This window comes from Anolis carolinensis, chromosome 5, assembly GCF_035594765.1.
Source record: "Anolis carolinensis isolate JA03-04 chromosome 5, rAnoCar3.1.pri, whole genome shotgun sequence".
NCBI lineage: Eukaryota > Metazoa > Chordata > Lepidosauria > Squamata > Dactyloidae > Anolis > Anolis carolinensis.
The window spans coordinates 110403190-110416897 of record NC_085845.1 but is presented as its reverse complement, the minus strand read 5'-3'; the positions used below and the strand labels follow the sequence as shown (position 1 = coordinate 110416897).

The following is a 13708-nucleotide window of genomic DNA, read 5'->3' as shown; positions in this document are numbered from 1 at the left end:
TGGAAATACTGATTTGTTACCAGTAAATGTTCAGTTTTTATATCTTACTTTATATACCTACTCTCTTAGGGACCTGGTGGTACCTGGGTTATTAGAAGACGGCATTGTTTGTTTTCGGGTGTTAGGTAATGTCACTTACGTTTGGTCCAGATCCGTCATTGGCTGGGTTCAGTGCTGTCTGGATAAGGGTGAACTACAATTCCCAGATCCGAGGTCATTCACCCCCAAACCAAGCCTGTATGCATAGTTAGCCAAGTTGGGTCTGTGTGCTAAGTTTGGTCCAGATCTGATGTCAGCTGGGTTCAGGGCTCCCTGGATAAGGGTGAACTACAACTCCCAAAATCAAGGTCCATTCCCCTAAACCTCTGTGTTATGTTCAGTTGGTCATGGGGCTTCTCTGTGCCAAGTATGGTCCCGATCCATTGTTGCTGGAGGTCGCTGTTTCTCTGGAAGCAGGTGAACTACAATTCCCAAAATAAAGGTCCATTCCCACTAACCCCACCAGTATGTTGAGTTGGCCATGGAGCTTCTCTGTGCCAAGTTTGGTCTTAGTCCATTGTCAGTGGGGGTCACAATATCAGTGAAGGTACTGAAAGTCCCATAATCCATGGCAAGTTTGGTCCAGATCCATCGCTGGTTGGGTTAACAGTGCTGTCTGGATGTTGGTCAAGTACAACTCCTGTAAATCATGGTGAATTCTCCCCAAACCTCTTGTTCAGTTGCTGATCAATTCCTCTGTTAACTGTGCGCCATAGGAGGCAGTGGGTGGGAATCATGCAAATTAAGGAACCCTGGGATGTCCATTCTGGAGGAAAAACAGAACATCTAGGATTAAATTGTCCCTGCTTGAAAGCCTTCACTTGGGGGGGGGGGGGGCAGTATGGTGTTTGTAGCTGAAACTGGCAGGCTACATGTTCATGGTGGTCCCTATAAACCTGTATGTCACTGGAGGGAAGGCCATAGGTGTCTCCTGCTCAGTGGGAGCTATAGCTGTTTGTGCAGGTGGGAGGCTGTCTGTGCAAGTGGACACCTCCGCCATATACTCACATGCACATTTTCACTTTTATTATGTGTATAGATGTGTTCATAAAAAAAACTGGTCTGGACGGTGTCATGAGTGTAAATGTTTAATATTAGTGTCTATTTGTCTGTGTATTTTTGTCTTTTATTGTTGACATGGTAAGTGAACTAATCAATAAATTGTATATCTGACACAAAGGTAGATAATTAGTGGGCAAAAGAAAACTAAAACCGTCTTACATCAAAGCTTAGTAAGATTTTAGTAATCTATGCTGCCCTTATTCATTGTGATTGTGTGTGTTTTTTAAAAAAAATATTCAAGATGTTTTAGTAACTCAGTTTGGGAATGTGTTATTCAACAACAACAATTATTTATTGATTAGTCACTTTTGACTCTCTCGTAGGATGACAGTCTGATTAATCAGTTTCCAATTTATGTTTGAATATCTAAGAGACATTTCTAACATATCTACAGAAGCTGAGTGAATTGTCTTTCTTAACAGAATTAGCTTTATGTGATTTTGAATGCTGTCCTTGCCTTTTGTTTCATAGTGCTCTGACCATCTCAAATATTCAGGCTGGATCTACTGGAAACTGGGGGTGTCATGTGCATACCAGACGGGGGAACAATTCAAGGACTGTTGACATTGTGGTATTGAACAGCTCAGCGCAGTACTGCCCGCCGGAAAGGGTTGTCAACAATAAAGGCGACTTCAGGTTGGTGATGACAGCTTTGAAGGGAGATACATTGAGTGTTCTTATAGACTGCTTTTGAGCTCAAGAGTTTCCTGATTCTTTCTCCTTCCGTGATAGTAAATAATGGGTTATTGTAGCTCTCTGTGTTAGATAAGAAATGTGGAGCAAAAATCTTACTCAACCTGTTAGTTAGTAGAAAAACAAAACAATTCTTCCACGTTATGGTTATTAACAGTATAGGTTGAAGTTCTAAATATTTCTTAAGAGCAACTCAAAAGAGTGTCTGCAATTTAATATAGTTGTAGTGATGCACAGGATGTTCCTTTGATCTCACTTGAGTAGTTAATTGAAATTTCTGTTTTTATCTAATGATAGAACATTTGGAAATGTTATTTGTCCATACAGTTTGTATAGAAGGTAACTAGTATGCCCATTTTTATGAAACAATCAGAAAACCCAAATTTAGGAAGAGATTACTTGCTGTTGCACATTGTATACACTCATCTTCTTTTGGTACTTATTTCTTTTTTCAACTTTTCTCATTTTGATTTTTTTGCTGCTGGTAACTGTAACAACACATTGCCTCTGGAGGCGCCAGCTATAACAATTAGATCCTCTCTGTGGAAGGTAACTTCTTTTTACAAATGTATGTGTGTTGCACTCTTCAGCAGTATTACATACTATGAAGTGTAGTAATATGATATCAGCCCTGTACAGATGACAGTCGTTTTTATTGATGCTTGTTCATAATCTTGCACCACAACTTTACATGTATATATACATACAGAACATCACTTCAGATTTACTTTACTCATGATTCCCTGCATGGATATCACTTCTGTGTGGGTAAACTGCATGCCATAATGTGTGGAATATAGATTACATTCAGTGAAATCTATTGGATTAATTATTAAGGTACAGTGACACAGTCTCTTATCTAGGGCCAGACAAATTCCTAGCTCACATCTATTAGCCTACTATTTTACACATTCTTGTATTAATTTTTGTGAGACACTAATGTTTGAAAAAGGGAGTAAAATAAAAACTGTTTTCCAATGTATGCAGTTTTATCCCTGCTTACTTGAGCATTCCTTTCTTGAATGACAATACAAAAGGTTGACTGTACGATTTATCCCTGTGGGTAACATTTATACACTCAGTACAGGCTACTGTCTTCCTCCTTCAGGTATAGCATCATAAATCTTTCTTCAGCTTGAAAATCATTTCTGCAGGAATTTGAGATATGGAGTGGGGAATTTTTAATTTTCCAGGGGATTATCTAATCCCATGTATGTCTAAGTAGTCTTTTGAATCAGAACCATTGATGTCCTGATCCTTTGGTTTCATCCTTTGCCTGATGCATCCTGTTCTATTTGTATGAATTGTTATTTAAAGCTCAGAGATTAAAGACTATGAAAAATATTTCAGGCAGTGTTCACAGAGAAACATGCATAGAAATGTAAATGATTTTTTAAATGTGTGAATTGTTCGTTTTTGGACTTGCAATTAGCAGTAAAAACAGATGGAAAGAGCCTATTTTTTAATGTTCCTTATTAAATTAACCTGTCCTGCTCAGTCGTGCTTTAGTATAATACGATTTTGTCCCTCTGGAATTGATTGGAAGAAAACCGTTTCTGGAAGCATCATTTCATCAGAAGGTTTGCTAGAGCTGAGATTTCTACAAAAGGTTTCTGCCTGTAGTATAGACAGAGCAATAACTAAGATTTATTTTTCACCTTTTCAGATCATACAGAAATCAGCATTTGATTTGTAAAGGAAATTATTCTGAGCAGATGGCAGTGAATGCACTAAGGAACATTTACCTTTATTGTGCTTGGTCTGGATAGCTAGAGCTTAGCTGGAAGTATATGTTTTGTTTCGTCTTTGAAGCCATTTCACGTTGAAGTAGTAGAATTAAAATGCATCTCTTCTCCAAAGAGAAAAGTAATATATTCATGCAAAAAGAGGTACATATTCATTGGATGTACTTCATTTGTTTTACTCTGATTGTCCTTTGTAATGTAAAAAGTCTTAACTATTTGCTCAGCAGTATAGTTTTCTACAGTTGCTTATTACATTGCACGTCATACATACAGTAGTTATATCTCACCATACCAAAATATAAAATAGCAAACCAATTCTTAAAAAAATGTTTTAGTGTATCTTTCTTTTAAAATTTTCCTGAAGTGAAGAGAGCTTATATTTTAAGACCTCTGGCAATGGTTTCTTTATTCTAGCAATGGCTCACCAGACACTTCCAGGAAACCTTCAGATCTATCCATATATTTGTCTATAACTCAAAGTATGTATGTATGTTGGTTTGTCCATTTGTAGCACAAAGGCTCTTGCATGGCTTGAGGAATGTGGATCAAACTTGCCCTTCGTTATCCAAATTAAAGTAATTGGGAGGTTTGAACTAAAAGAACCACTCCTTTTATGCCCAGAGCAGTAGATTGGCTGTGGCTAGGTGAAGGATTGACAATACTATGTCAGCAAAGAAAGATGGCAAAGAGGAAAAAAAATCAGATAAGAAGAAAAATATGAGTAAAAAAATATGTGGCCTTCTGTGGTGTCACTGGGAAAGAAAGGCTTGGCTACTGCTAGTGATACATATATGAGGGGAGAGAAGAAGGGAGGAAGGGGAAAAAGAAAGAAAAAAGGGAAGGGGAGGCAGAAAGGAAGGAAGGAAGAAGAGATGAAGGAAGGAAGGGAAGAGAAAAAGGAAGGGAAAAGGAAAAAAAGAAGAGGGGTAAGGTGTATGTGTGGGAAACTAAGGAAGAAAAGAAGGAAAAAGTATATCAGGGAAGGAAGGAAGGAAGATAGGTGCCACAAAAAGAGCCTGACCATTGTTCTCAGAATATTGCCATAGAGACATTGTGAGATGTCTCAGAGCTGGAGAAGTGAGAAAGTAGGTAAGCAGCGGTCCCAACAACTCCCAGGCGACACTGGGTACATATGTTTGTAGGACATACCGGCAATAGTATCCTCTTGTTGTCCAGCCTAGTAATTGGTATTTAGTGTTACACATCCTCTGATTGGTTCCACTTTACCTATTGTAAAGTGGGTACTGGTAAATCTGTCCTCTCTAAATTTGCATGCTGCCATTTAAAACCATGTTTTGCTTTTGCTGTTGATGATGATAGCTGCTGTCAAGTCTGAATTATAGTGATTCTATGCATTAGAGACCTCCAGGTCAGCCTGTACTGCTCACGTCTTGCAAGTTCAGAGCCATGGCTTCCTTGGTTGATTCTGTCACTTGTAATCCTCCTCCTCCTACTGCTTTTTGCCTTACCAAGCATTGTTGGCTTTTCTCATGAGCCATTACTATTATCTTCTGGCTAACATCATATTTGGGTGGTGGGAATATCTGGCTGATATATAGGACAGGATATATAGGATATACTCATCTGTTCCTGTGAAATGTCTTGTCTTGTGAGATTTACTATTTTGCTCCCTCCAGGATGCCTCTTAAGTAAAGCTGAAGTGTGACGTTCTGGCAGGCCTTCTGTTGACTTGATGTTTTGTTTGCTTGCTTCCCTGATGCTGTTTGGTTTTTAAAAATATTTTGTTGCCTTCTGTCATTTGGTCTGTGTTCAATATTTTTTAAATATTTTTATTGATTGTTCAGTAGCATATGCCACATTGAGTGCTTCCATTCCAGGAAGTAGGGCAAGTAGGGCAGGAAACCAATGTTTTAAATAAATAACCCTGCAGTGAATTTCATAAGCTATATTTTTACACTGTCTTTGATGTATTGCCCATCAGTTTGATTGGATGACCGCTAAATTACAATGTTACTAAAATAAACAAACACTTCAGTGAGTTCATTTTTGCCATTTATCTTTGATGATGATAAATGGATTTTTCTTGGAGTACTCCCAAGTCAACTTAAAATACATAATACATATACTTAATGAGACTATTAAAGTGGCTGTTTAAATAATTGGCAGGTTACAATAGAGCAAGATAGAACTTGCTACAAGTCTGAGAACAGCATCTAACAACAGAAGACAGATTTCTGTAAAATTCTGAAGTGATTGGAAAATCATAGAATCATAGAATCATAGAATAGTAGAGTTGGAAGAGACCACATGGGCCATCTAGTCCAACCCCCTGCTAAGAAGCAGGAAATCGCATTCAAAGCACCCCCGACAGATGGCCATCCAGCCTCTCCTTAAAAGCCTCCAAGGAAGGAGCCTCCACCACGGCCCCGGGGAGAGAGTTCCACTGCCGAACAGCTCTCACAGTGAGGAAGTTCTTCCTGATATTCAGGTGGAATCTCCTTTCCTGTAGTTTGAAGCCATTGTTCCGTGTCCTAGTCTGCAGGGCAGCAGAAAACAAGCTTGCTCCCTCTTCCCTATGACTTCCCTTCACATATTTGTACATGGCTATCATGTCTCCTCTCAGCCTTCTCTTCTGCAGGCTAAACATGCCCAGCTCTTTAAGCCGCTCCTCATAGGGCTTGTTCTCCAGACCCTTAATCATTTTAGTCGCCCTCCTCTGGACGCTTTCCAGCTTGTCAACATCTCCCTTCAACTGTGGTGCCCAAAATTGGACACAGTATTCCAGGTGTGGTCTGACCAAGGCAGAATAGAGAAATTACCAGTATGTTTCATCCTTCTATATAATTATCATGGCTCCATCTTAAGGAATCTTGGAATACTCTGCTTGAGAGCTCTATTTCAATCCTATACTGCAATTCCCAAGGTGCCCAGAGAAGAGAGACATGGAGGATTTTCAACTTAATTCAGTAATGCATATAGGCACTTAGTTTCAAATTTTCTCTGTAAAACTCTTATGGAGAGGATATATGGAACAAGTTCATCCAGTATTTTAGCTAAACCCTGCATATTGTTTTCTCTGTAACTCCTTTTATGGCTGTAAGCCTCCAGTAATTGTTACATACTTTTGGTATAAACAACTATATATTTATTCCACCAGGACACCTTGGTACATAATTACCAAAGTAACAGTTTTGGTTGAAAAATAAATTACAGCCTCCTTAAGTCTCTTAAATGGAGCAGAGATACAACTCGTGACTCTCCAAAGTCAACACAATCCTATGCATGTTTGTTCAAAGGTAAATTGTACACAGTTCAATGGGATTTACTTTCACACTAATACAGGCTTAGATGTTTAAAGGCTCAATTTCAGATGCCTCATCCTGCTTTTGAGCTTTATTGGTACATTTTTCTTGGTCCCAATATTCTTCTGTTTATTAAAACAAAAATATGAGGGGAGGGAAATTGAGATTTCAAGGGGAAATTTAATTAAGTTTCTGTGTTTTCGCATTGAGAGAATAAAATATTGTCTACTTAGTTTTAGGGTTCTTTTTAACACAATCCCATGGATATTGTTTATCCTGATTTTGTGAGAAGTCAAAGGGTTTGATACTTTATTTGACAAGTGGAATTATCATTCTAACTTGAATTACAATGCTGATTCATATCATGTTTATTAAATTACAGTAAGAGTGAGAGATGAATAGGATAAAATCTCTTCTAAACATCAAAAGCGGTATTTTAATATACCTGCTTAGTTTAAAGGACATAGTGCAAACTTTATGTGTTACTTGTTGCAACCTTCTTATTCTGTAGTTGTGTTGCCATATATTGATTTCCCCCCCCCCCCAAAAATCCCATTTCACTTAAAATCATGTGTCATGGATGTAGCCAGGTAGAATCACTTTCTCCCACTGCTCCTGTAGTTACCAGCAAATCTTCCTAAAACTACTGAAGAGTCCCCCCCCCCCCCAAAAAAATCTGAGTTTTAAGTCATCTTGGTATTTTAAACAAGTTAATTGCATCCTTTAACTGCTCTGAACAATATCCTGTTTGTTAGGACCTCCTAAACTTTTTTCCATCCCTTTCTGCCTGGGAAATGTTTATGTGAGCTCATGTATTTAGGTATAGAAAATAGGTATACATATAAATCATTTACTGATAATAAACCAACATGTACAAAGATTGCTAAACAGGCTTATTTTCCTATTTGTGGAGTACAGCCAATGCATTTTCTACAGAGTCCACTGAACACTGCATGTTGCTGCTAATAGTTTCATGTAAGTAGGTGGCATTCAGAAAGCTTTTACTGTTGCCATATTTTTATGACCCCAACATTAAATTAAAGGGACCCCATTTGGGGTTAGGACTCACAGTGCTGTAGATCATTTAAATAATGGGAAATGTTGTCCCAAGACTCTATTTTTGTTTGTCTTGCTGGGTCCTACTGCCACAGATGCATTTCCATCTATACTAGGAAATCTTGGTGTTAGCAGATTGGTTGCCAGGTATTCCACATTAGCCATAATTTCTCAGGACAAAAAAGTTAAATTGTGAGCAATAAATATATTCCTTTGGGGAAAGTAGAACCCTTCTCAAGGATTGCTTTTTTCAAAAAAAAAAACTAGAATTACCAGATTGTATAAAGAAGTGTTTTAACAGTAGGATGTTGAAATAAGGATGTTATAACATTTAATATCACAAAACCCAATGGTGCTAAGGACTATCCAGTGTCATCTTTCTATCTTTCATAGGTATGTAGATTAGAGTGTAGTTTTTGTTGAATAGTTCTTAGTTACTTTGCTAATATTTTCGCGATAGCTGCGTACATTTCTCTGATTCATTTTATTCTATTTTAATTGTTTGCCTTCTACTCTTTAGGTGGCCCCGAACATTGGCAGGCATTACTGCGTACTTGCTGTGCACTCGTTACTCAGCTGGCAGTGGAATATATCCTGGCAACTCTCAGGATGAGAAGAGAGCTTGGCGCAGATGTGATAGGGGAGGATTCTGGGCTGAAGAGGATTATTCTCGTTGCCAATATGCAAATGATGCCACTCGAGTCCTGTATATGTTTAATCAGGTTATCCATGCTTTCCCTCTCTTTTGTAGAATTGTTTACAAATAAACTCTGGATGGCTTTTCAGGAAAACTTTGTGAAGAGTGTATAAAGATTTTAGGGGAACACAAATTGCCCTTTGTCTGCTCTAAGAAGGGGATACCTGCAAAAGCCAGCTGTACATGCAGTTAGAGTTTTACTTGGGTGTCAGTATAACTAGAATAAGGCACATCCTTTTGTTCTTTTAAGGTGGTTCAAATGTTAATTAAAGAATAATTCTTAGCCCACTAAGAAAATAGCTTGTTAAATACTTTTTTATTTGGGGTGGCTCAACAAATATTCATATTAATATGTAAATAGGATGGAATTAATAATGAACATATTCAGAAATGACATAAACTAGGGTTTTACTGATTTTGCTACCTTAGTTGCAACAGGAAGACAATCGTGGTTTAAGTGTTGAACTATAACTCTGGAGAAAAAAAGCTCAAATCCTCATTTAGTCATTAAACTTACTGGTGACCTTGAGCATCCTTAGAGGAAGGAAATGGCAAATCTTTTCTGAATGAATCTTTTCAAGAAACCCTTGTGATACATTTGCCTTAAGATTGTCATAGGTCAGAAATGTCCTGACGGCATATAACAACAGCAGCAAAGTAGAACATAAACACATGCTGATAATTATGTGGGCATTCGTTTTTGAATACTAAAAGTGATGCTAGTGGATGGATGAGTAAATGCTAGTGGCTCATTGTATGACATAGCAGATATTGTTCAGTAAGCATAGCCAGTTCCTTGTTTACTCCTCATTCTGTAGGGTCAACTTGATATGTATGTATTTAGTATATACATTTAGTAGATACTTGTTGACCACACTCTTCATAGTGGTTTAAAGAATTTGTAAAAAAATACAATGTACTACACTAAGATATAAAACTTTAAACCAATTGAGAGGATGTTATCTTCATGTGAAAGGGATAGATACTAATGGAACAAGATCATAGCATTTGCTTTTTCTCTTCCATATGGATTCTTTACTACAGAACATTTGGTATTAGCTAACAATGTGATGCAGAAGTCTTTCCCGAGATTTAAATAAATTACAATCTATATTGTATAGGTCAACCTGTTGTATAAATTAAGGGCAAGTTTTGGGGGCAAAATTACAGATCTCGATATCACCCATGGATACGTCAAGGATCATTCTACAGAGAGGAAAATGCTAGTGCTATCTCAGGGGGCCAGCCACTACTGGCCACCACCATTTTCCCATCTAGACATGTAAAGAGGACAGAAGTGGTGCTGTGGCAAAAAGAGTAAAGACCTTCTTTTAGGTTCTTCAGAGACAGTCTAAGTTCTTGCCTTTTGGTACCCTACCCAGAGAAAGGAAATGCTACTTTTTATATAAGAGTTACTTATACTGAGCAATGGATAAGTTGGCCCAGGATTTTTGGGGTGATATTTTTTACTAATTTTTCTAATCTTATACATGAGTATATACAGCAAGTTTAAGACTTTTTTAAAAATTCCGTGTTTGTACATGACAAAGTAAACTAAAACAATTTGGCATTAACTCATCCATGTCTGTATGATTTCACTGTAATCAGAATTAAGCATGCTGACTTTGTATAATTTTACAATGTTCTGTGTTCCATATAGATGCCACTGAATCTCACAAATGCTGTAGCCACAGCTCGACAACTACTAGCTTACACTGTTGAAGCAGCAAATTTTTCTGACAAAATGGATGTTATTTTTGTGGCTGAAATGATAGAAAAATTTGGAAGATTTGCTGAGAAATACAAAGAGGTAATTATTGTTTAGTTTTAACTATTTTTACAATGTTCCTATTGAGGCTAAGCAATGTTATCAGTTTATTTCCAAACAATTTTATTTGAAATTTCTTACAACTTATACTGCACAACTAAATCAGAGAACTCTTACCACAGAATAAGTGCTTTAGGCTATATTTCAGAGGAAGGAATTGACAAAAGTACCTCTGAGTATTTGATGCCTAAGAAAACACTGTGAAATTAATAGGGTCACTGTAAGTTGGCAAACAACTTGAAGGCACGTGCACATAAACATCTCCTTTTGGTAAGAAGCATTCTTGAACTTTGTCTTCCATTTTAAACATTTGGAGACTGCTGTGCAGCAACTAAACTAAAAAGAGGTTCAGAAATTAAGTTTGAAAGCATCAGAATCATTTTTAAAGTTATGTCGGCAAGCTCTAATTGCAATTTCATCAAAAAAAGGTTTATGGAACAGTCCAAGTACTTCATTAAGTATCCAATTTAATGTGACCTGACATACATGTAGGTCATGGTTTACTAGTTGATTTATAGCATCATAAGGATGGTGTTTAACTATTTTTTTTTCTGCTGTGATGTATGGGATTCCCACTAAGACAATCTGAGACTGTTCTGGTGCAACTATAGAGCTGCCAGACAATAACAAGTATGAACATTGTGATAATAGACAACAAGTTTTAATATTGCTTTGTAAATAATAATATTATAATAATATATTAAAATATAGTTATCATGCAACCATAAAAGTATACTTTAAAACATACACATATTAAATACATGAGACAAAAATTAAAACACAATAAACATACAATATGGTTTGAAAGTCATTGTTGAAACTGACTGGGTAGGTGTGCTGGAAGAGATGCCATATAACAGCTCCTTTTAGGAAGAGCACCCATCCCTAAGCACCACCATCCAAAGAATAAACAGTTCAAACATTTTCTAGTTAGAGGGTTGTTGTATGTCTTTCGGGCTGTGTGGCCATGTTCCAGAAGCATTCTCTCCTGACGTTTCGCCCACATCTATGGCAGGCATCCTCAGAGGTTGTGAGGTATGGAGAAAACTAAGCAAAGAGGTTAATATATATCTGTGGAAAGTCTAGGGTGAGAGAGGTCAGTGTGAATGTTGCGTAGTTAATCACTTTAATTAGCATTGAAAAGCTTATCTGCTGTCTTCTTCCTGCCTCTGGGGCATCCTTTGTTTAGAGTCGTTAACTGCCCTTGGTTGATTCATGTCTGGAAATCCTCTGTTTTCAGAGTATTGCTTTTTATTTACTGTTCTGATTTTTGAGTTTTTTAATACTGGTAGCCAGATTTTGTTCATTTTCATGGTTTCTTCCTTTCTGTTGAAATTGTCCACATGCTTGTGGATTTCAATGGCTTCTCTGTGTAGTCTGACATGATAGTTGTTAGAATGGTCCAGCATTTTTGTGTTCTCAAATAGTATTCTGTGTCCAGAACAAGCCATGAGAGTCAAGACAAAGATCCACCCAGAGGAAAGGTGTTCTTACCATACATCAAGGGAACTACTGACCGCATAGGGAAGCTGATGAAGAAGCACAACCTACAAACTATCTACAGACCCACGAAGAAAATCCAACAAATGCTACGGTCAGCGAAGGACAAGAGGGATCCTCTCTCTTCTGCAGGAGTCTACCGGATACCATGCAGCTGTGGACAAGTCTACATAGGGACCACCAAACGCAGCGCCCAAACAAGAGTCAAAGAACATGAAAGGCACTGCAGACTAATTCAACCAGAGAAATCAGCCATAGCAGAGCATTTGATGAACCAGCCTGGACACAGAATACTATTTGAGAACACAAAAATGCTGGACCATTCTAACAACTATCATGTCAGACTACACAGAGAAGCCATTGAAATCCACAAGCATGTGGACAACTTCAACAGAAAGGAAGAAACCATGAAAATGAACAAAATCTGGCTACCAGTATTAAAAAACTCAAAAATCAGAACAGTAAATAAAAAGCAATACTCTGAAAACAGAGGATTTCCAGACATGAATCAACCAAGGGCAGTTAACGACTCTAAACAAAGGATGCCCCAGAGGCAGGAAGAAGACAGCAGATAAGCTTTTCAATGCTAATTAAAGTGATTAACTACGCAACATTCACACTGACCTCTCTCACCCTAGACTTTCCACAGATATATATTAACCTCTTTGCTTAGTTTTCTCCATACCTCACAACCTCTGAGGATGCCTGCCATAGATGTGGGCGAAACGTCAGGAGAGAATGCTTCTGGAACATGGCCACACAGCCCGAAAGACATACAACAACCCTGTGATCCCGGCCATGAAAGCCTTCGACAACACATTTTCTAGTTAATATACATGCTCAATATTTAAATAAATAATTAACATGGAAGTGAAAAAAAGATTAATGGATGAGTCTTAATGCATTTGCTATAAGTGTACTTTTGCTGAAAAATGAAACTTAGAATTATGTGGCAACACTATCCTCTGCAGAGTTTATTCCCACTTTTGTAACAAGAATATTTGCTGTGTCCACTCAGATGTTCTCTGACTCAATATTATAAAATGTAAAGGGTAGATAAATTATTCTAGACTACAAATGTACTTCTATCTCCCTTAGGAAATAGAGAGGGGAGAATCCGAAAATCCCCTGGCGTGAATTTTCTTCCACTCACAGCACTTTTTTATAAATTGCTATCTATACTTATATATGTATGTCTAGAAGTGTTAGTCAAAAATTACCTCAATTTTTGAGTCTACTTAAATACTATATCTTATCTTTTTTCAAAAAAGGAACCATCCACTTCTTTGAGTTGAGTGGCCAAAGGTGAAAGCTCAGTTCATCACAGGAGAACCTAAAGATGCACTGTCACAACTTTTGAGCTCTGGTGATGGAAGAGACACTAGTACTTTCCCCTCTCTCTGAAATGACCCTCGACTTATCCATAGGTCATATCGAAATCCATAATTTTGGCCTCAAAACCTGGTTTCAATTTATACATGAGGCCAACTTACATATGAGAAATAAACAAGTGAATTTGTAGAGCCTGAAAGGCCAACCACTTGGTCTTACATCAGGTTCCACACTCCTACTGGACCATGGCATAGGTTTAAAAGTTTATTTGCATAGAAATACAAGCAAGGATAGTAACTTTAAAAGTTTTCTTCTCAGATTCTAACTTTTAATAACAGGTCTTATTAGAATACTTAAATTATCGTCTGTTCTGATATGATTTCAGGAATGGCTGTTCTGGTAATTACTCTTCTAAGGAGAAAACAGATTGAAACTGAGAGACCTGATTACAAATTATTAGCAGAGTTTGATTTTTGTCCCAGTAAAATCTGTT

General features: G+C 37.5%; 1 protein-coding gene across 2 annotated transcripts in view; it reads left to right on the top strand.

The window, feature by feature from the left end:
• adgra3 (adhesion G protein-coupled receptor A3) overlaps positions 1–13708 on the top strand; it is a 63024-nt gene that overhangs the window by 33588 nt on the left and 15728 nt on the right. For both annotated transcript variants that reach the window (XM_003221352.4, XM_062982143.1), the window contains exons 8-10: positions 1573–1737; positions 8379–8580; positions 10216–10365. In XM_003221352.4, coding sequence (XP_003221400.2) covers positions 1573–1737; positions 8379–8580; positions 10216–10365 — 517 coding nt within the window. The remainder of the gene's footprint in view (positions 1–1572; positions 1738–8378; positions 8581–10215; positions 10366–13708) is intronic.